This window comes from Drosophila novamexicana, unplaced genomic scaffold (genome assembly GCF_003285875.2).
Source record: "Drosophila novamexicana strain 15010-1031.04,08,12 unplaced genomic scaffold, DnovRS2.1 tig00000108-arrow-pilon, whole genome shotgun sequence".
Classification (NCBI taxonomy): domain Eukaryota; kingdom Metazoa; phylum Arthropoda; class Insecta; order Diptera; family Drosophilidae; genus Drosophila; species Drosophila novamexicana.
The window spans coordinates 2925646-2946828 of record NW_020824772.1 but is presented as its reverse complement, the minus strand read 5'-3'; the positions used below and the strand labels follow the sequence as shown (position 1 = coordinate 2946828).

General features: G+C 41.0%; 10 protein-coding genes across 14 annotated transcripts; 3 read left to right on the top strand and 7 right to left on the bottom strand.

The window, feature by feature from the left end:
- Positions 1-166: 166 nt before the first annotated feature.
- On the bottom strand, positions 167-2343 carry LOC115771748 (delta-1-pyrroline-5-carboxylate dehydrogenase, mitochondrial). Its single transcript, XM_030717594.1, has 3 exons — positions 2245-2343; positions 1750-2046; positions 167-1685 (listed from the first exon to the last, which is right to left on the bottom strand). Exons 1-3 carry the CDS (start codon positions 2322-2324, stop codon positions 185-187), a joined length of 1878 nt encoding a protein of 625 aa, XP_030573454.1. The 5' UTR covers positions 2325-2343; the 3' UTR covers positions 167-184.
- A 61-nt stretch (positions 2344-2404) lies between these two features.
- LOC115771757 (uncharacterized protein C15orf61 homolog) lies at positions 2405-2820 on the top strand. The gene is made up of 2 exons (XM_030717606.1): positions 2405-2571; positions 2627-2820. Exons 1-2 carry the CDS (start codon positions 2415-2417, stop codon positions 2755-2757), a joined length of 288 nt encoding a protein of 95 aa, XP_030573466.1. The 5' UTR covers positions 2405-2414; the 3' UTR covers positions 2758-2820.
- Positions 2821-2828: 8 nt separating this feature from the next.
- LOC115771750 (lysosomal acid phosphatase) lies at positions 2829-4640 on the bottom strand. 2 transcript variants are annotated; one of them, XM_030717597.1, is made up of 7 exons: positions 4327-4640; positions 4163-4258; positions 3975-4103; positions 3787-3900; positions 3589-3726; positions 3130-3534; positions 2829-3063 (listed from the first exon to the last, which is right to left on the bottom strand). In XM_030717597.1, exons 1-7 carry the CDS (start codon positions 4474-4476, stop codon positions 2899-2901), a joined length of 1197 nt encoding a protein of 398 aa, XP_030573457.1. In that variant the 5' UTR covers positions 4477-4640; the 3' UTR covers positions 2829-2898. The 2 variants fall into 2 exon arrangements, with proteins under 2 accessions (XP_030573457.1, XP_030573459.1); XM_030717599.1 differs by lacking the exon at positions 2829-3063 and having other exon boundaries at positions 3326-3534; positions 3594-3726.
- Positions 4641-4910: 270 nt separating this feature from the next.
- On the bottom strand, positions 4911-6076 carry LOC115771753. Its single transcript, XM_030717603.1, has 2 exons — positions 5848-6076; positions 4911-5789 (listed from the first exon to the last, which is right to left on the bottom strand). The coding sequence occupies exon 2, from the start codon at positions 5656-5658 to the stop codon at positions 5161-5163; it is 498 nt and encodes a 165-aa protein (XP_030573463.1). The 5' UTR covers positions 5659-5789; positions 5848-6076; the 3' UTR covers positions 4911-5160.
- Positions 6077-6153: 77 nt separating this feature from the next.
- Positions 6154-10121, bottom strand: LOC115771751 (fibroblast growth factor receptor 3). Of its 2 annotated transcripts, none has more exons than XM_030717600.1 (5): positions 9846-10121; positions 8186-8437; positions 7197-7312; positions 6943-7138; positions 6154-6886 (listed from the first exon to the last, which is right to left on the bottom strand). In XM_030717600.1, exons 2-5 carry the CDS (start codon positions 8301-8303, stop codon positions 6240-6242), a joined length of 1077 nt encoding a protein of 358 aa, XP_030573460.1. In that variant the 5' UTR covers positions 8304-8437; positions 9846-10121; the 3' UTR covers positions 6154-6239. The 2 variants fall into 2 exon arrangements, with proteins under 2 accessions (XP_030573460.1, XP_030573461.1); XM_030717601.1 differs by having other exon boundaries at positions 10044-10115.
- An 855-nt stretch (positions 10122-10976) lies between these two features.
- On the bottom strand, positions 10977-11439 carry LOC115771755 (protein chibby homolog 1). Its single transcript, XM_030717605.1, has 2 exons — positions 11106-11439; positions 10977-11047 (listed from the first exon to the last, which is right to left on the bottom strand). Coding segments are annotated over exons 1-2 (327 nt in total). The 5' UTR covers positions 11431-11439; the 3' UTR covers positions 10977-11045.
- Positions 11440-11692: 253 nt separating this feature from the next.
- LOC115771749 (kinesin-like protein KIF15) lies at positions 11693-13341 on the top strand. Of its 2 annotated transcripts, none has more exons than XM_030717596.1 (5): positions 11693-11767; positions 11837-12206; positions 12273-12791; positions 12844-13034; positions 13099-13341. In XM_030717596.1, exons 1-5 carry the CDS (start codon positions 11733-11735, stop codon positions 13301-13303), a joined length of 1320 nt encoding a protein of 439 aa, XP_030573456.1. In that variant the 5' UTR covers positions 11693-11732; the 3' UTR covers positions 13304-13341. The 2 variants fall into 2 exon arrangements, with proteins under 2 accessions (XP_030573456.1, XP_030573455.1); XM_030717595.1 differs by having other exon boundaries at positions 12844-13049.
- Positions 13299-14283, bottom strand: LOC115771752 (vacuolar-sorting protein SNF8). The gene is made up of 3 exons (XM_030717602.1): positions 13774-14283; positions 13572-13718; positions 13299-13516 (listed from the first exon to the last, which is right to left on the bottom strand). Exons 1-3 carry the CDS (start codon positions 14241-14243, stop codon positions 13372-13374), a joined length of 762 nt encoding a protein of 253 aa, XP_030573462.1. The 5' UTR covers positions 14244-14283; the 3' UTR covers positions 13299-13371.
- A 575-nt stretch (positions 14284-14858) lies between these two features.
- LOC115757727 (protein dispatched) lies at positions 14859-21158 on the top strand. 2 transcript variants are annotated; one of them, XM_030698101.1, is made up of 7 exons: positions 14859-15382; positions 15455-16444; positions 16502-16593; positions 17535-18074; positions 18131-18769; positions 18828-19802; positions 19861-21158. In XM_030698101.1, the coding sequence occupies exons 1-7, from the start codon at positions 15227-15229 to the stop codon at positions 20051-20053; spliced, it is 3585 nt and encodes a 1194-aa protein (XP_030553961.1). In that variant the 5' UTR covers positions 14859-15226; the 3' UTR covers positions 20054-21158. The 2 variants fall into 2 exon arrangements, with proteins under 2 accessions (XP_030553961.1, XP_030553960.1); XM_030698100.1 differs by having other exon boundaries at positions 15455-16593.
- LOC115757728 lies at positions 16549-17470 on the bottom strand. The gene has a single exon (XM_030698103.1). The coding sequence runs from the start codon at positions 17363-17365 to the stop codon at positions 16625-16627; it is 741 nt and encodes a 246-aa protein (XP_030553963.1). The 5' UTR covers positions 17366-17470; the 3' UTR covers positions 16549-16624.
- Positions 21159-21183: the final 25 nt, after the last annotated feature.

Genomic DNA, 21183 nt, shown 5'->3' with positions numbered 1-21183 from the left:
ACTGATTATCAGACATATAACTCATAACTAGGTATATTAAAAAGAATATCCATTTTCATTAGTATATATATCTAAGAGTAAAGAACTAAATTATTTAAGAACAAACACAGTCGTAGTTAAATCCCACATCCATTGTTTAACTTTAAAGTAATTTCACTAACAAGAATTTGCTGAAGACTAAAGTTTATTCGGTTCTATGCGAATTATAATCGTCAGAATCATCAGTTTCCTGAGGTTTAATTAATTTCTTAACGTCCTGTATAGTATCGCTGATCTCCATATAGGGATAATAAACATTTACATGCGGCACAAAGGACTCTTTAATAACCTGCGGCGATGTCCAGCGCAGCAAATACTGTGGACTTCCCATTTTCTCATTGGTGCCTGTCATTTGGCCAGCTCCAAATGGTTGCTGTCCCACCATGGCGCCCGTACATTTGTCATTTATATTTAAGTTACCCACATTGGATTTGAACGCTTCGCAAGCTTCCTTAATAAACTCATCGTCCATGGCAAAGACAGAGCCCGTCAGGCCGTGATTAATTTCCGCAACTTTATCCATGGTCTTATGTAAATCACTATCCTTATAGACATAGACGCAGAGAATGGGTCCTAACAGTTCATCTTTGCACAGACAACAGTCGAGATCGCTTACAAGCACTATGGTAGGATCGACAAAGTAGCCGCGACCCTTGGAGCATGTGCCACCAAGTATCAATTCACAGTTGGCGTTGTTATGTATATAGTTTAGATATGTAAACAGGCGTGTATATGCATTCTTATCAATGACCGCCGAGTAAAAGCAGTCACAGTAGGTAGCATCGCTGATAAACAGTCTGCGTGTTATCTCCAGCAGGGCTGTCTCAATCTCACTTTTCCACAAAGATTCGGGCACGTACAGCATGGAGCAGGAGGAGCACTTTTGCCCAGCATACTCGAACGCTGCTCGTATGGTGCAGGCTACTGCAACCTCTGTGTTTGCCGAGGGATGCACAAAGTGGAAATTTTTGCCGCCACAGTCACCGACTAGGCGTGGATAGTTCTTAAAGGTGTCAATACGCTCTCCAACCATCCTCCAGAGCACTTTTAGTACCGGTGACGTGCCGGTGAAGTGAATACCGGCTAGATTGCTATTACGCGTTATTGTCCGAGCGAATTTTGTCGGGTCGGCTGGGACAAAGTTTACTACGCCGTCTGGTACACCTGCCTCTTGCATGGCCTGGAACACATACCAGTTGGATAGAATAGCAGAATCTGAAGGTTTCCAGAGCACTGCATTGCCCATCAGTGCGGGTGTATAGGCCAAATTTCCAGCAATGCTGGTAAAGTTGAATGGACTGATCGCGGCTACAAAGCCGGAAAGACCGCGTAATATCATATGATTGCAATAGGCTTCTGGTCGACTGTTAAGTGGTTTGTAATTTGCCAAGTCACGTAGAAAAATTGGATTGATGCGCATAAAGTCCACCAGCTCAGCGACATCCATTTCCGCCTGGCACAGTGTCTTTCCCTGGCCAAGCATCGTTGCCGCCACAATCTTCAAACGATATTTATTGGCTATCAAATCGGCTGCTCTATCCCAAATGGCCATGCGCTCACTTAACTTTGTCTTATCCCACGTTTGCTGCGCCCTGGTAGCCGAATCGATTGCCTGATGAATAACTTTATGATCGGCGTGATTATAACTGTAAATGTTTTGGGATTATCCGATTAGAATAGATTATGATTTGTTTACATGAATATTCATACCGCGCTATATAATGGTGTATATTGTAAGGCACCCTCTGAACTAGCTCACATTTATTATAAAGCTCCTTGCCGTCTATTACGAATGGCACTGGCTCTATTTTGTTAAGGATTTCAGATAGCGCAGCTTTCACTTGAGTACGTTCATCAGAACCCGACTCATATTTCCACAGACGCTCATTTTGAATTGGCAGCATATTAAAATGTTCCGTTTGTATGTTTTCTTTTGGAAAACGGCTTATTGAAGAATGAGACACACTTCTTACATATTTCACAAGCCAAGTCCAATTTAAGTGCGATCTGAAATTAATTTAATTATTATAAATTTAAAAAGTCCGCCATATAATGTGTTGGGCAACGCATATAGATAACGCGGCAGTTATCGATATGGAAAGTCTGGCAACATTGGAGAACAAAACAGATGTTTGTATTGATACATATGCATTGATGTTATTTTATGCAATAAAACTGTTGCGCTTGTTTAAGAATGCAACTTACGCGAATTTTGCTGAAGCCCCGAGCCTCCGAGGTCCTGACAGCATATTTAAAACAGAGTCATGAACCATTTTGGACATCATATTTCGTAAAAGTAAGCAAGAAACAGCGGAATTAACAAATCCTTAACACCATCAATTAAGTTTAAAGACGTTCAGAATGATCAACGGGGAATGTCGCACTTCAATTGGACACTTGACACAGGCACAAACTATCATATACTACGCACAGGCTGTTATCCGTACATGAAATATCACTGTAGCAAACGTGAAGTACAGGATCTTACACTAGAGGACAAATTCTTTCGTTTCCTTAAAGTGATCAATCTAGGTGAGTGCATCAAAGGATAAGTATATGCAAGTAAATCAATTCGTACCTGTCGCAGGCCTTCCTATGCTCTTCTATGGACTTGCAGCAATTCGCCTAATAAGCCATAAAGAAATTGTTCGTGTCAGCGATACGGTGGAGGTACCAATTTACTTTTTATATGCCGAAGATAAGGGGTCCAGATTTTGAATTTAATTATAAAAAATTCCGAATTTGAAATGTTGCGCTCAGGAATGTTTTTTGAATATATAATAATATATATTCTCCAACAATAACAACATAGCTACATTTTAAAATACTTTCAATATAACAAAACATAAAATAATTAACTTAATTCTTGCAGTCCGTTAGGGGGTTCTCACAGGTATCATCATAATTATCTAGCAAAAGAGGCTCCAGCGAAGCACCAAATTGACTTAGCGAACAGGGTGCATCGCAATTTGGGATTGTTAGCTCCTTGGGGAACTTGTCCTCGCTGTTGAAGTAGTATACCAGCTGTGTGAAGACCAAATATATTAGACTAAAGTCAAATTAAGACAAACATGTCTGATGATAGTTTACTTTCACTTCGAAATCGCCATCAGCGAAAGATTTGCTGTGATGCAGCTCAAAGACCAATGCTGAGGCATACTCCGGCAACTTTGCCGTCTGGTCCAAAATGCCCAGCGAATTCATGACATTTACAAGCGTTACATCATGCGCTGAATACAGAAATATTTTGCGATCTGGATTCAAGTTCTTTCTGCGTTTGTTTTGCATTTTCTTGAGTATTTCGGTAAGAAAAGCGCCACCCTTAATGCGCTTCATGAGGTGTGTCTCTGTAAATAAGGTGTAGCTGCGCTCAGCTAACGGTCGCATTTCCTCGGGATATATGTTCTCTGTCCAATCGGGCAGAGCGAGACTGACTTCCTCTTCTGTTTTTAGTGTGGTATACAACAGTTCCACATCCAGCACATTGGAAATATTCTGCAAGATTTTGAAAATGAGTTGCTTGAAGAGTCTCTTATATGTTTTGTTAACCTTGCCCGTGTTCTTGCTGAGTAGTTTATATAGCGCCTTGTTGTCCTCGTTCAGCTTATCTAGCTCTGGAGGCGGAGTTTTGTATAGTTTCTGCAATATTGTGTCATATTTGATGCAGGGCTTCTTTTGCGCCAACAGCTGTAGGTTGATAAGAAAATCTCTCAATATCAATGTAAATTTGCTAGATGAAAAACTTACAATGTCATCATTGCGAGCGAGAGTGTTTATGGCCACCGGCTGCCAGGGTATGGGCAGCACATTGTTGTTCTCCAGCGGCGGCATCAGTCCGGCCAAAACGCTTTGAGCGCTCATCTAAAAGATAACTACCAACTGATAAGACACACAGTTCTCTTATCATCAGACAATAATTTTTGACTTTCACGCACCACACAGCGTTCCGCGGCGGAGCTTAGAACATGCACTTGCTGCTGTGTGTAAATGCTGTTCGAGGGCAACAGGCGATAATAGCGCATGCGCAGATTTTGGCCCAACTTATATGATTGCAGGGTGCCCTTCTGTAGAGACAACGAATCATTTTAGACTGACATTAACACTATTGTGGTCGCTCTCTCACCTGTGTGAGTGCACCGAGGCCTTCCCGCCACTCGAGCGCCGCGTGTGGATCATTTGGGTAGAAGCCACTCGGATTCTTGGCACCATGGCGAAACAGCTGCAGAAACATATGTAAATGACATACTTGATATGCGCATCTTAATTTGTTGTTTGGCTAATGCTCACAATTGATATCATGCGTAGCTTTTTCAAGCCCTGCTCATCGTTGCTGTCGCCAAACACAAAGTAAGCCATCATTACAATACATAGGGCGCTGCCCAATAATATAACAGATATTTTGGTGCCACGCCGTGATTTGCAGTCGAAAGGCGACATTTTGTCTTGTTTGCTGCTGCAGTTTATGAATGTATATACATATATGCTTATTTGCACTACAGCACTTTGATATTTTCACAGCCTAAAAATAGTTTTTGTTTGTTTGTTGTCCGAACTGTTATTGCTTTTAAGCGCACAAACAACGCACCGCGACACGTCATACAGCAGTGAGCTCTACGCGACAACTGAACGAGAATTGATAGGCAACTTGGCTCCAAAGAGAGAGAGAGCGAGAGGTGAACCCCGAAGAGAGTGAGAGCCACATTGATTGTGAGAGTGTACCCAAACATGTGCTAATAATCAAATTATGTAGCCATCGTACACAAATACCCAATAGGAAATTTAAGCGCGCGCATTTTGGATCAAAGCCAAAGAGCGCAACAACTTGTTAGGCTTATAGAAAGAACATATAGGTAAGAGGTTTTTTTTTATTTTTCAGCAGGCTTACGTTTAACAACAAAGAAACAATAAAAAATATGCATATGTATGTGCTTGCGTATATGTGTATGTTCAAAAATATATATGTATGTTCTGTACATGGGCATCAGGACTCTGGTCATTTAACATTTAAATATTAACATAAGCGTAACGGCTAACACAATTATTCGAACTGATATTATGTCGTTCAATGCGTTGCGGCAAGCCTGCCATCCATCCAAAAATATTATTGATTAGCCAGAAAGTCTACGTTGTGCCTTCTTGGTCCTCCTCGGATTCGCTGGTGGGCTCCTCCACCAAATAGCCCTGCTTTGTGCGGTAGATATTTTTTTTGCCACGATGCTTTTCTTCGGTATGTGGTTCCGATGCTGAAGCGTCTCCATCCCCAGTTTCACGCTCATGTTCCTTGGCAATATCTGCTGCTTGATCCTCATTTGTTTGATTAGGCAACGCGTATGTAGAATGTGGTTCCTCCTGATCACTAAATTCATATATAGTCTGCCTTTGGGGACATTGAACCGTGTCGTAGATAAGCTCACTATGCTGATTGTTGTCGCCAGCCATTGCCAAATGGTCTTGCAGATAAGTCAGATAGTTAAAAGAGCAAAGTGGTCGCGTCACGTAGCTATCCGAAATAGCAGCATGCAAAGGCCAGTGTATCGATTCAAAGTCGTATTCACGGGATTCCGGCATCAGATACTCGTAATACTCTACGGTGGTGGTGCGATAACTATGACTCGACATGGTGACCTCTAGTCTTATGTAGTCTTTCGACGTTGCTGTCCCCCGTGCTCTTCGTCCCGCCCGCAAGTCTGCCCAACGGCGCGTTCAATGTGATTGTTCCTCTATAAATTGCTCCTGGATAGCACCACTTTCTATAGGCGCGCTCTGGTTCACAACGCTAAGGCACAGCCGCAAAAAGTAGATACGCACCTCGTTATGCCGCAACAGATAAAACTGCAGATATATTTCAAAGATCATCAGAGGCCAACGGTAATACACAAATCAGCTTAAAAGTCGCTCAATGGGCTTGACTGCTCGCTGGCTATATGAGAAACGTTCTGCCGGAACTGGAAGGCGAACAATAATTTTGAATTTCATGAAAAATAGTAAATTTTGACAAAACAATGTGTTACTAGGAACTGTACGTTCTGTTCGTCTCAAACACAATCCACCGAATGGCAAGAGAAATAGGAAAAACTTATTCGCCAAATAATTTTCAAACTTATTTGTAATTTATTGTACATATTATAACTTAAGTTTAAGCACAGTCTTTGATCCCACACCTTGTAAGCGCATGCGCAATGTGAAAATAGCCAACATTGTCAACTGCCGCCGAGCACGTAGCGTTCTGTGTCCAGCTCCTCATCCGAGTATTGCTGTTCGATGCGCTCACACTCGCCATGCCGGGTGCAGCGCTTGTAGATCATGTATCCACCCCAAACGCTGAGCGGCAGCAGCGCTAAGCCAAGTGGCATGAGAAACAACAAGAGGAATTCGCGAGGATCGCTGGTATCTTCAGTGAGAACCTCATCGCTATTACTGTAGTCCACCCAGTATTCCATATTCTCGTCGGGTGGCAATACATCTAGATAGGCTTCTCTTATTTTGTGGCCCCGATAGCTTATTGCCACACAAGCATAGTAACCGGCATCCCTTAGCCGCACGTTGTTTAATATAAGCTTGCTGAGATAGATCTGTGGACTGATTAGCTTTTCCGGAGATGTAGGGAGCAGCTCGTAGGTACGTCCATTGTAGCGTACAATATGTGCACTGAAATTGGAAGTGCCGGGTGGGAACTGAGGCGTCTCTGGCGCCGGCATATATGCAGCATATCCATGCCGTCTAAACCATTTAATAGTCAAGTGCTCCTCGCTGTGCACGCGACACTGGAACACCACTCGAGTGTCCTGAATAGCTGTCTTATTGCTTGGATACGCATCTAAAAACTCCGGTGCGGCTAGCGAGCTATCTAAAAGGAGCCACAGAAATTAGCTGATTCTTGGCAATGTCCTGCGCAACACTTACTCTTCACTTCCAGCTGATAGGTGCGAATAAGTTGCACATCCCATACTTGAGGATTAATGCTGCACTTGTACAGGCCAGAGTAACGCTCGGTCACATTGCGCAGCCAAAGCTCTGGACGACAGAGTGTGGAGTCGCAGGGCAGTGCAGTCCAGTCATCGCCAGATTCCAGCTGGTAACAATTATTGTCGCTGCATTGCTGATATTGAAAAGAAAATCTATCAAACTTTGAGACAGTTACACTATATCATGCTCACCTTGAAGTACCAGTGTATTCTTATATCCGGCAGCCTGCGCTCATCCACCAGACCCGTGAGGTTGCACTGCAACCTAACGTCGTAGCCGGCACGTTGTTGTATCAGCTCCGTGTTCTCTGTCAAAAATGCAATCATACGAAACAACAGTTAAAAAAGGGAATCATCAATTTATTTTTACTTATTCAGAAAGTATCTTATCTAGCAGCATTGCTAAAAAAAGAACAAAATGATAAACTAGCCTTGTTTAAATAATTGCCAAAGAAATGCATGGCTTTTTATACCCTTGCAGAGGGTATTATAATTTTGTCGTGAAATGTGTACCGCATAGAGGGAGACATCTCCGACCCCATAAATTATATATATTCTTGATCAGCATCAACAGCCGAGTTGATATAGCCATGTCCGTCTGTCCGTCTGTCTGTTTCTATGCGAACTAGTCTCCAGTTTTAAAGCTATCTTAATGAAACTTTGCAGTAATCCCTTTTTCTGTTGCACGCAGCACATATGTCAAAACCAGCTGGATCGGACCACTATATCATATAGCTGTCATAGGAACGATCGGTCGAAAATTAAGTTTTTGTATGAAAAAACATTTTGTTTATCAAGATATCTTGATCAAACTCGGCAATTATTAGTTTTACTAAGCTCCTCATGCATATGCAAAAGCCTATTAAGATCGGACCACTATATCATATAGCTGTCATAGGAACGATCAGTTGAAAACTAGGTTTTTGATTAAAAACCTTTTTTGTTTATCAAGATAATTTGACCAAACTCGGCATTAACTATTTTCCCTGTGCTTCTTAGCACTATAGGCATTATGAAAAGTTTGGGTCTGCAAGGGTATTAGATCTTCGGCGTGCCAAAGATAGCCTTTCTTTGTCGTTTCCCTTCTATTTGTCGAGTATCTTACAGTTATTGTTAGACAGATTAAAATAAATATGATTTAGGTAAAAATTCAATTTATACTCTTAAGCTTTTACACCTACCTGTATAATCAATAAAGTACCCAATCGTCGTGGGCAATGCACAGATGCCAATTAAGAACCAAATGGCTGCTAAACGAAGCAGCCGCAGCTGTTTCATCACAATTATTGTCAACAACATCGTATGCACTGGCTTTAACAGAGTCTTTACATTGTTTTTCACTTTTTAGTTCTCATAATATAGTATAGTTTTATCTATATCTATTAGATTCCAACAAAGTTTCATCAAAAATTGCACAAATGATTTAGTTGTGTCTAAAAATGAATTTTACAAGTTCAAATATACTATATTAAGCTATTTTAACAATGCTTTAGATATTAAGTTTTGCCATTAACACGAAATGATCGATTTGTTTTTAGTTTTATAGTAAACATTTTGTGCTCGATTCAATGCTGCTCAGGTTCTTATTTATTTATTTAGACGTTGCATTTTTCACCGCCGCTCGCACACATTTTTCACACATTTTATTGGGCGCTGGCGGCCGCTGAGTGTACAATTTTCTTTTGTTTATTTACTTGGCCATTTAAAGCGGGTGATCCACATACAAATAGTGAAAAAAAAATACGTACACTCGCACACATACTTAAGTGCTACATACATAAATATGTACATTTAAATCCTTGGCTTACATATAAATTATGGCATTGTGTTTTCTTTTTTTTTTTTTTTGATGATTATTAAATAGCGACAGACCCCATTTAAACACAACAATAAATCATAAAAGCGATAATGCCCACTTATCAAATCGCTACCCACTAAAGGCGTGGGCTGATAGAAGACACTCGAAACGAACGAAATTTTATATATGCCCTATTCGAAAAATGAAAACACAAGATACCCAGAGTATACGTCAGAATATCGATATGAATATACATAAATATATATAATGAAATGAATTTTCTATAGTAAGCGAAGCGAAATAGTTTAACCAATATTCAAGGCATATAAATACCATTTGAAAAGTTAATTATTTATGCATATTATCAAATATACTTGATAATTGCTTTTCCACTTATTTTCAATAGAATTGATTTAAATGCGTTTTTAATTGGTTAGTAAAATGGAAAATCTAATGAAAGTATTCCGAGTTACGCGAAGTGGATTCCACATCATTTCAACACACATTTGCGTGTGTATGGTACGGTTCCCAGAAGAAGCACGTTTTAACACTTATTTGTATGTGGATCGATTCGATGCACCAAATGCCAATAAAACACATTTGTCTAAACGAACCGACTAACCGACTGACTATCTGTTTATATAGCTACTCTCCGCATGATCCATTTGTGTGGTAGATTTATCACAGTTGCCCCCATTTGATTGGCGTTCACTCAATTGATTTATATGGTATCATTTATTAGGTAGCGCTCGTTTCATACAACAAAATATCTATTGCTTGATAGACAATTTGTTTATGGCAAGCAACGTTTTTGAAAAATCAAAACTACGCGCAGTTACAGGCGCCCAGAAACAATGGACACACGACCATGACGGACTTTGACGATCGACTGTTTGGTTACTTAGTTCTTAATCACTTCATGAAGCACGTCGAACTGAAACTTGCTGATATCGAACTTTTTTTTATTTTTATTTTTTATTTTTCTGATGAATGCGCCAAACCGGCAGCAGACACATTGTGCTGATATAGGCGCCTTTTGTTACCTAATGCCACATCACGAAGTCAATTGGACCCCAAAGCTAAAACATTGCCATATTCGCAAGAGGCGCATCCAAACCCAAAGCGTGCAAACATTTTATTGTACATGTGTTTTTTTCATTGTTATTATTGAATAGTTCTCGTTTTTGTTTTCCTCTCCTAGCAATTGTTATTGCTGTTGTTTTTCACTGGGTAAATAGTACTCGTATGGTTTTGTGGGCACATCGATCTCTGGGACCGCATTGTGTGCGTCCGTACGATCGGCTGGCTATCAACAAACTACTGTAATACACGAATCGAACAAGTGTTACCCCTCGGCAGCGAGGTGCTCGCCATAGCTGGGAACAACTAAATAAATGTGTTTTATAAGCAGATTCGCTTATCGCATATCAATATAAATGCGTAAATATACAGTAGTCGATATAGTGTCCCGATATCGGCACAGCTATGTACATAGACGACTATGTACAGAGAGGCGGCCACACACGACTATTAGACTTCGTCTGCGATGCATTCAGCTCTAAGCTTTATCGCTTGCCTCGACCAAAAATGTAATTCAATATTGGTGAACCGAACCGAGCGAGTTGGAGAGGGAGTTAGATAAAGTAAGAGAGCCATGTAAGTATTGTATGGCCGGCACCCTCGTCATTTGTTTATTTTGGCTGCCACAGTGGGTTCTACTTACTATCAATGCCGCCAGTTATCGGTATACTGGCCCTACCTTGCTTATCAATACCGTAATAAATAGCGGGAGCCAAGCGGCAGCCCGATGGCGTCTATAGATTGCTGTCAATGGCGACAATACTGCGAACAATTTGACCAGCCCGTCCATTCATCGAACGTTAGCCCAACAAATCCAAATTAATTCCCAATGGGCTGGTCAACAAAGCCAGCCCGCCGGCCAAGGCGCTGCACTATTCCGTGCTGTTAGAGCTCTGCATAATACTTTACCAATTGATAAGTTTCAACAAGCGTTATATGATAGACCTTTAGCTGCCTGATTAAATAATATATACGCATTGCGATATCAAAGAAACACCAACGATCCAATTGAGTATCCAAATAATCCAATCGAAACCTTAAACTTAGTATTGAGAGTTTTTTGAACTATCTTATCGGGATTTAAATATCACAGTTTGTATTTGAATAAAAAACCCACTCTTTATTTGACTTTAATATAGACACGCGGGCAAATTGAAGTTTAGCTCTATAAGGAAAATTCAATATATTATCAGGCTCTTCATATATGAAGCTCTTACACTTACACTTGTCCTTCGGCTTCAGCTCGTTCAGCTCCGTGGCATGCTCAGCTAGCAAATCCAGCATAACCTCTATCTTCAAATTGCACATATTATTCTCCTCCTCTAGGGCACGAAATTTCTTGTTCAAACGCAGCATGTCATCCACATCCCCTTTGCGAGCCGAATGCATCCAAATGCCGTCAGCGAAGCGCAGCTCTTTGTTGCCCAAACTCAAGGAGATATTTCGAAAATCTTCAATTTCCTCGTTAACAACTGGAAAACCAATATTACAGCGGTTCACACGAGCTGGAATGGGCTTCGACTCGAATTTCTTGTTGAACAACGGCATCTCCAAGATTAACTGCAAACTGTCCACAAACTTGACCAATTCAATGTTTATGCTTTGCCACAAGCCGTTGCCACGGCAACTTGGTTGGGTCACAACCGAACCAGTCGAGCTGTGTGTACAAAATATGAGTACTATCTGCTCCCTGCTGCCAGGTCATTGAGCTGTCAAACAGTGACAGTAGAAAAAGTCTGCCAGCTGCACCGAGAAATTAACTTAAATAGAATTGGTGCTGCTTGAATGGAGTACCCTTGAAATTCGAAGTTTTTAGCGTGAAAAACGTATTTTTTTTTTTTAAATTTAAAATGTCGCAGGAGGCTATAACCTATGAGTTCCCGAGGTGTGATAAATAATAAGCACACAAATACATTCCGGCTCAAACAAATTTATTTTCATTCGTTTCAAACAGCGGTGCCGGCGAGGTGGCATTGTGCGTGGAGCGACTGATAAAGGAAACCAACGAGGACTTGAAAAATTTTCGCGTCGAGCAATCCGATCTGCGATCGCTAATAAGCGCTGTATTAAGTGAGAATCGTCACTTGACCGGTGAACTGGGGAAATTTAAAAAAGTAATGTGTACCAAAAGCAGTGAGAATATACAGGAAAGACTACATTTTGCTAACGATGCGTTGGTCAAAGCCATGGCTCAAATTGAGGCACTAAAAAAGGAGCAACGTAGTCTGCAGACGTTGCAGGAATGCTCACAGCGCACCATTAAAAGCATGGAGATCGAATTAAACAATTATCGTGCCCTGCTGCCACAAGGAGGCAATGATCAGGTGAGTATTGTTCCAGGACCAGAATGCTTTGCTTTTACCGTTTGTCATACCAAATTGTAAGTTTAGATGGCGCAAAAGTATAATAAAGCTGTTAAAATGCTAGAAGCCCGGTTGAGTGAGCAACAAGAGGAAATTCGTACACAGGCGAATCTCATCAAAGCTCTGCATGAGCATAAGCAACGCTGTGGTGAGCAGATCGACCAGTTGCGAACACAGTTAAAGGAACGCCAGCATGATGCAGCTACTCGAGAAGAAGATCACGCTAAGATAGCCAGTTTACATAAACAACTCAAGGACTTTGAGAAATCCTTGATGAAAACTCGAACCTTGCTTGATGAGAGTAAGAAGCGTGAGGTAGAGGCTATGCGCAAGATCCATGATGCGCTCAGTGTTAGCGAAGCAGCTGTTCGTGAAAAGGAGGAGGCTGAAAAGCTTGCTGAATCGTACAAGGAGGAAGCCAGCCATCTGGCATTTAACATCGGCAGCATTATGGATGAGGCGGCTAACCGTGTGGACAGTGAAGTCGCTCAACTTAGGACAAAATTGGCAGAGAAGGACAAAACTATTACATCGCTGCGTGAAAAGGTTAGGGAGATTTTTATGAAATGCATTATTCTTGTACGAGTTTCCATTGCAGCTTAAATTTGAAGCCATGGAATACAAGAAGGCAACGCTAACCCTGGAATCTCGGAATGAGCGTATTACCCTCAAATATAAAGAAGCTCTCAATCAAAACGCAAAACTCGAAAAGCAAGTGGAGTCTTGCAACAAGCGTCTAATAGAACTGGAGCAGTCTGCCTTTAATGATGAAACGCATCACTTACAACAGTGCGCATACTATAAGTACAGTTGCAGGACTTTCATTTAAATTTAATTTAATTTTGTCGCACAGCAAAAAAGATTACGAGTCCAAAATGGAGACCTATCTGAATTCATATAAGGAATTAAAAGCGCATTACAAGGAGCTTTTACAGGATCTTACGAGGAAATTCGAGGGCGCATTCGAAAGTCTACACAAGGAAAAGTGTGAGCTGCAGGCCGAAAACGAGATTTTAAGGAACAGTGCTGCAGGAGACGGCTTGGGAAAGTTATTGTAACATGTATATGCAATTATATTTTGTAGTAGATTGTTAAATAGTTTTATATACATTTTTTTTACAAGTAACTATGCAGCAGCGATTTGTGCATTGCGACCGGGAAACAAGCTAGGAAACCAATAACTTGGCTCAACATCCGATTGTTTATCAATCCAGCACAGGCCCTCGCCTAATACCTTTTCCAGCGCTTGTTTTGTGCGGTATTCGGTCCATCTGAAAGCGAAATTATTTGACTGTCGGTTTTGTTGAGTCGGTTTTGTTGACTTACCCCAAGTCTTTAATGAGTTGATTTTGGGTGACGTAGCCACTTTCCGTATTAGCTGCAGCACTGAGTATGTTGGTTTCCTCCATGCTTAGCTCACCCGGAATAGATTGGACAATGTATTTACCCTTACCCAGCTTGTGAACAACGAAGCTGAAAATATAGAGTTGTTAAAATTTGCGATTACAACGATTGACATGGTTCACACCCGTTGCCAAAAATGATCAATTTTTTTGCTGCCATGAGTATGTCCTCTTTTGTAATCTCCTGATGAACCGCACTTTGACCACGTGCGGCTATGAGACGACGGCGAAGTTCGTCTAATTCCATAAGGCCGCCAGTTTTATGATTGGCTGCAAGGCATACTTCCACAACCTGCACGCTAAGCTCGTAATAGAAATCTCCCATGCCAAGCACACTCCAGAATCCTTTTCCAGTGGCAAGAGGATCCACTCCAATGGCAGCGCACATTTCCTGAAATTGTCTTCGGAACTGCGAGTTTTTGCGTATGTCTTCCTTGTGTTTCATGGCAAACTCTTCCAATTTATTGCGAAAAACTTCCATTTGTTTCGTCATTTGCTCCAATTGAGATTCCTGCAAATCGGCCCCTTTATCCTTATATTTTTCGGCAGCCAACTTTTGCTGCTGTATGGCACCTAGACCCACTCGGCGGCGCATATTGACTACAGTTTCATTTATTGTTTACTTTCTATATAAAAGTCAGCTGTGACGAGAAACAAGTAATCTAATTTGTCAGTCGAACTGGTTCATCGGAATTGTTCATTTAGTTCATTATCGAATTTGAGCATTTGTAAAAGAATCGGCCTTAATTGATTATATGAATCAAGTTAAAAAATATATCACTTAAAATTGAAAAGATTATGCCTTTTAAACAATATGAGGGGAGTGGAAAAATTACACATATATATGTATGTAATATCATAAACTATCAATCTTGCTGGTTTACGCTGTTTTTCTGTCACACTCTCGTCTTCGGCATTTTTCACCACGACGATATTAGTGCATTAGTGATAACTTAATGCTTAGCCCTTTCAGGTCGCAGTTTTTGTTTGTTTTTCGATTAAAAATTCGGGTAATTTTCAATTTAAATAACGTTATCAATCAATTAACTGATACGTTTTAGTACATATTAAGTTGATTTCAATTTAAATACAGTTGAATACATCGATAGTTCGATACATCGATAGTTCAATACATCGAACGAGTATCAAGACTTATTTCTTAGGACTAAATCGATGTTTATTACATCTCTAGTGCATTTTGCTTGTGTTTTTGCGCATTTTTTTGCATTCGCGTTCTTTTAATTATTTTAGTTTAATTTCTCTGCCTGAGATTTATTTCGCGAACGTTTAAAAAATGTTATCAATTCATTTTCAATCACAACAAACCGAACCGCAGAGCAAAAGCCACAGCTAAATTAATATTTTGCAAGGCAGCTCCAAACAGTATCTATAACATAAACAACAACAATAGCACTACCCCTAGGACATCCGCCATAACGCCTCAAGCTCAAGGTTACTCAAAACCCCCCACGCTGCGACTGCAGCTGTCACAAAACCAAACAAGATGAGAATAATCTAGGCTTTTCAATTTGGAAGACATTCTCGCGCTTACTCCGTTGTCGCTTCTACTGCCTCGGCATGTTGTGCTTCGACTCGGAGAAGATGAACTGGTATTATCATGTGCTGGCACGGAGACCATACCTGGTGGTCGTCTCAATTGCAGTTTATTGCGTGGCCTGCATTATAGTCGCATTTTTACTGAACGACCTACCAGATTTTAGTGACCCCACCTTGGTTCGTATCAATCATACCCCAATATATAATTTCTACGCATGCTCATAATTTTACCCACAACAAATATTGCAGGGCTTTGAGACGCGAGGCACCGAAATTGGCAAACGTCTAACCGCTTGGCATAATCTGGATCAGGAGGTTGACGGCAACGGTGTCTTGTTTTCCAACCCCACACATCTGATGCAAAAGCTTCAATACGACAAGAAACGTGGGGTACCCCGTCATCAGCATCCCAATCACAGGCGGCACAAAAAACAGCGTCGAAAGCACAAAAACAGTAAGGGCCGCAGAGAGCACAAGAAGAACGAGCACGACGACATGGCGTACAAAATGATGCTTATTAATAAGCGCCTAAAGGCGACCAAGAGTCCGTTAAGCGATAAGTGGATGGGTGACAACGGCGTATTTCGTGATTACGAGGTAACAAACGACAGCAGCCCTTCCTTGCTAGAGCCGACCAGACGCAGCGAGGAGATTGAGTATGGCCACAATACAACTTTCGTGGATGAGGATGAGCATCGTGAGCGCGTACAGACCAAGAAGAGCACATGGCGTATGCTGAAGCAGGCCTCATTACCCAACGGCGGATGGTCTAGCTCAAGAGTGCGTCAGCCCATCGAGGGTTCTTTTTGTGATTCTTCACCACATAAGGAATACTCACATTTTGTGGTGCAGCGCATTGGACCGAATTCCACAGACTCACTGTTTGATCTAAATGGCATGTTAGCCATGTGCCAGCTGCAAGAGCAAATTGGTACCGTGCCGAGCTACCAGGCATTCTGTGAGCCCGAAATGCTGACATTCAATTGCTGCCGGCCGTGGTCGCTGCCCAACTATGCCACCCTGTTGGCCAATAAGAGTTCCTGTTTTGATCTGACCACGGATGATGTGTCGCTGCTACGATCGCTGCTGCTTAATTGCTACGATTACTTCCACTATCTAAAGCTGGACATCAATTGTAATGAATTAAATCGATGTTATGCGCCGGAAGAATGTACGCGCAACAATTTGGTTTTCAATGTACTCAACTTTCTAAGTGACCACAGCTTTATTAAGCCAAATGTTAGTGTTATTACGATAAAGATTGGTCCAATTAATAATTCTTTTTTTTTTATACAGGACACTAATGTTTATTTGAAATACGCAATGATTTTTGTACCAGTTGCTCGCTCCAATCGCATCCTGCCGCTTTTCCACGAATGGCAACACGTGTAAGTTGAATATTGAATTGTCTTAATAATTTTAGTACTTGCGCAGCGTGTAACGATCGATGGGTCCTGTAGGCATTTTGCCATCCTTTGCTGTCACCAATGCGGGTACGCAGACTTCTTCATAGTATGTACTCAGATCATATTTGCGGAAAAGCTTGCGCATGTTTTTGGCAAATGTCTCCATGGACATATTTTTGGGTTCAGGTCGCCGATACAATGCTGCACCCAAGGCATTGAGCTCCTCGAGCCGATTATAGTAATTACCATAGGTAGTCTGAATGTCCTTGGATGAAAGGCTCGGATCTGATATATCCGCTATTGTGGTTTTCCGACTATGCAGTGACGCATAGTCATTTGGCGAATAGTCTGAACCGTAAAGAGTTTTCTGCATATCCCTCAAAAAATCTTCGACTTGATCAAAACGCACTGGCGGGCACTCAAAGAACAATTTATAAATATCCTCGTTGCACCATTTGGTGCGCATTAAATATTGGCGATATTCTTCACGCCAGTCCATTGCATAGGGCCAGGTGCGCGTCTTTAATTCAAAATTATTAACCTTAAGATTGTTCGCATAATGTCCAGATATCAAAGCCGCATCGGTTTGCTTTTTAATTATCTTTTGTGGTTTATAAATGCGACCATCATGCATGTGGTTCACAAAGTCCGCCTTTGTGACGGTCTTTTTATTGAAACATGTTGGCAGCAGATCTTTGACGTCCACCTGAGCTAAACGTTCGCTGCGTGCCATAGATTCCTCTTCGCTAGCCATTTTACTAAATCAGTTCATGTACATTTAATGTTAAATTTAAATTTTCTAATTTGAGCGGTGAGTGAACTATTTGTGAATACTTTTGGGTACTTCTATTTAATATAATTTTAACATATATTTCTAGTCTTATGTGATTATTTAAATAGTTTTTATTCAACTCTTTTTACAGCGAGCTATGCAATGAGTTAGTGGAAGTTGTTGCCATGGATTTGGGTCTGGAAAATGAGCTATTTAGCGAGCTTTTACTAACTGACGTTTGGCTGGTATCGCTGGGTGGTCTCTTCGTTATGGCTTGCGTTTGGTTATATACAGGCTCTGCGTTTATTACACTAATGTCCTCTTGTGCCATTTGTTTCTCATTGGGATTGGCATACTTTGTTTATACGCTGGTATTTGAGTTAAGCTTCTTTCCATATATGAATCTCCTAGCCATTGTGGTGATCATTGGTATTGGTGCGGATGATGTATTCTTGTTCCTAAAAATCTGGCAATGTGTTCTGGCCGAGCGCTTTAGCAAGAGCAGTACATTAAACACACAATCAACGTTGCCCACTCCATTGGAGCACAATGAGCATACGGAAACATTAGAGAATCTAATGGCGCTGACCATGCGACATGCGGCAGCTTCTATGTTTGTCACCTCCGTAACCACTGCTAGCGCATTTTATGCCTCCTACAGTAGCTCCATAACTGCAATTAAATGTTTTGGGTAAGTCTTGTTAGTCTTATAATAAACTATCCACTATTAATGGCTTCCATTTACAGAATTTTTGCGGGCACCGTTGTGGTCACCAACTATTTGCTTATGATCACCTGGTTACCCGCCTCGGTATCAATTATGGAACGCCTGTTTGCCAGCCACATGTGCTGCCAGCAACATTTAACACAAAAATTGATCAACGCCTGCAAGAAGTCAATTAATCGATTTTGCGAATTGTTTGAAGAGTGTATTACGCAGAGTATTATGAGTTATGCATACCTGTGGTTGTTCATCTTTGCCGTGCTGGGCGTTTCCAGTGCGATCATTGTGTTTTGGTATCCGGGTCTACAGCTGCCAGAGAAACCACATTTTCAATTATTTGTGTCACAGCATCCTTTCGAGGCTTATACAAAGCTAAGGCATCAGTTTTGGTTTGAGAAGCCTCTGCAAGGAGTGGAAAATTTCAATATGAGCATGCGCTTCGTTTGGGGCGTACAAGCGGTGGACGATGGCGACTTCACGAACCCCAGCTCATACGGTAACCTACACTATGACAATAATTTTAATATATCAAGCAAGACGGCGCAGATTTGGTTAAGGAACTTTTGTCAAAACATACGCCAGCAGCCATTTTATCAGGCTACCTTTGGTTTCTTGCTGCCTAATTGCTTCATTGAGAACTTTATAAGATACATGGAGCGTAGGTAAGTATTGTGTTATACAAATTAGTGAAAGTTATTCACTCATTTTTTTCATTCTTAGATGCGTTGATGACATGGACTCAATGAGCTTGGATCGCGCACCCTGCTGCGACGCAGAGTTTCCCTACGAGCCGCACATATTTGAGGAGTGTTTGCCACAATGTATTTCGAATCTGTGCGAAACCAGTTTCTATCAGCACGGCAAAGCGGGTCCAAAGTTTGCTGCTGGACCCATCCACTCGGATGAGTACTTCGAGGGCAATAGTAATGAAAGCTTAAGCATTGAGTCTACACCTACGCAACTACTCGTGAAAGCGATCATTATTGAGTTTGATTCGAATGTCAGATACAGCACGCTCTTCGCTAACATCAACCAGTTTTATGAGAGCGTCGAGACTTGGTTTCAGCAGCAGCTCAGCACGGCGCCTTTGGAGTTGCGTGGTGGCTGGTTTATCAGTGATTTGAAGTTTTACAGCGTTCAGGACACACTTTCGCACGACACAATCATTGCTATTGGGCTGGCCATGGCAGCTTCTCTTGTGGTTCTGCTCTGCTTCACACTTAATTTTATTATTTCCATATATGCCGTCATTACCGTCTCTCTGACCATTTTTAACACGGTGGCTGTGCTTATTTTACTCGGATGGCGGCTTAATATACTGGAGAGCATTGCTGTATCGACTGCAATTGGCTTGGCTGTGGATTTTAGCCTGCACTATGGCATACATTATCGGCTCTCTCCCTCTAAGGAGCGCATTGCAGCCACACAATTCGCGCTGTCCCGCATCATTGGACCAACAGTTATGGCAGCGACTACCACTGGCGTTGCCGGTGGCATTATGATGGCATCAAATATATTACCTTACATACAGATTGGCATATTTTTAGTTGTAGTCATGGCCACCAGTTGGTTCTATGCAACCTTCTTCCTGATGAGCCTGCTTAAAGTGGCCGGACCGCAGTACGATTTCATGCAGTTGGGCTGGCCTGCATGGCGCAAGCGTCGCACTGCAAAGTCTAATAAGTTCTACGAACGGTAGGTCCAACTCCCATATTCTTGGCTATCTCTAATTTGTGTTTGTAATCTTTTACAGCAAACCCAGTCAAATAATTGCCACTGAACAGCTGCTAACACCCACCAGCTCAGCCATTGTTGAGATGGCCAATTCGGAGACACATGAATTGGAATCTCTTAATTCAAACAATCAGATCAGAACCATTTCAGGTACAGAAAGTGGACATCCGCCGCCTTCTCTGGCTGTGGACTCATTTCAAACGACGCACTAGTGGAAAATATCAAGCGGAGTCCGCGATTTTCAATGGAGCTTCTGATTGCCTAAGGAGCTGCAAGCATATGCATTTTTTATACAAAGAGCTACGCAACCAAGCTGTCCGAAATATATACAATTAATATGTATATGTATTTAGCACACATTGCGCCATTGTAAGTGTACGTGTGTGAGCTGTGTTGATATATCACAGCTAGTCGTATGTGCAACTACTTTGTTAGAGTTAAGCGTGACTCAAAGAGGCAAGCGGTTTGCGTAAATGTTTGAGACATTTTATACTTTGCTAATATAATATTCTAGTAGGCGGAGATTCGCAATTAATTGTACTTATGCTTGAGCAAACATTTGCGCCAACTATTTGGCTATTTGATTTACTATTTAGTGTGCTATTTCAAAAAGACTTTAAACAGTTGCAATGCGATTTTTACTTTGTTATTGTAACGTTTGACGCTCGCTCGAGCCAAGTGAGCTAAATATTGTAAACTGAAGCAATTGGCGGAAGGTACTGGGTACGTCCATAATTGTACGACTGCATGATGTCGGTATTATTAGGTTTAAGTAAATTATTGAACAGCAGAGCGCGTCCGCGTAATTGTTTATGTATTTACGTATTTAACTGTAATCAAAACTATTTATACTCTGAATTTTTATTAGCTGTTAAATGGGCCAACTATGTTGATGCCGGCATTATAGTATGTATGCAGCTATATGTAGTTACCATATATGGTAGTTATATACAGAACAAACATAAATATATGTATATATATATATATGTATACTATATATATATACATATATATATATATAATATACATTGGTGTACTATATGTGTTGTCTATCCTACTTAGTTGTAAATGTTTAAAACACACAGCAACACACAACACACTCGCGTTTGTAATAACCATGTAACTGTGATACAGAAGGTGACAAATTGATAAATACAAATCTATGTTTATACAGACAATGAGAGCTAGTTAAACAAAAAATCATGACGTATTGTACTTAACTATAACTGAAAACCTTGTACTTCCTTCATTGAACTTATTAAATGTGTTGAAGTGATTTAATAAATGTTACCTTTAAAACAATTAATAAAAATATTACTTTCAAAACAACCCAATTTAATTT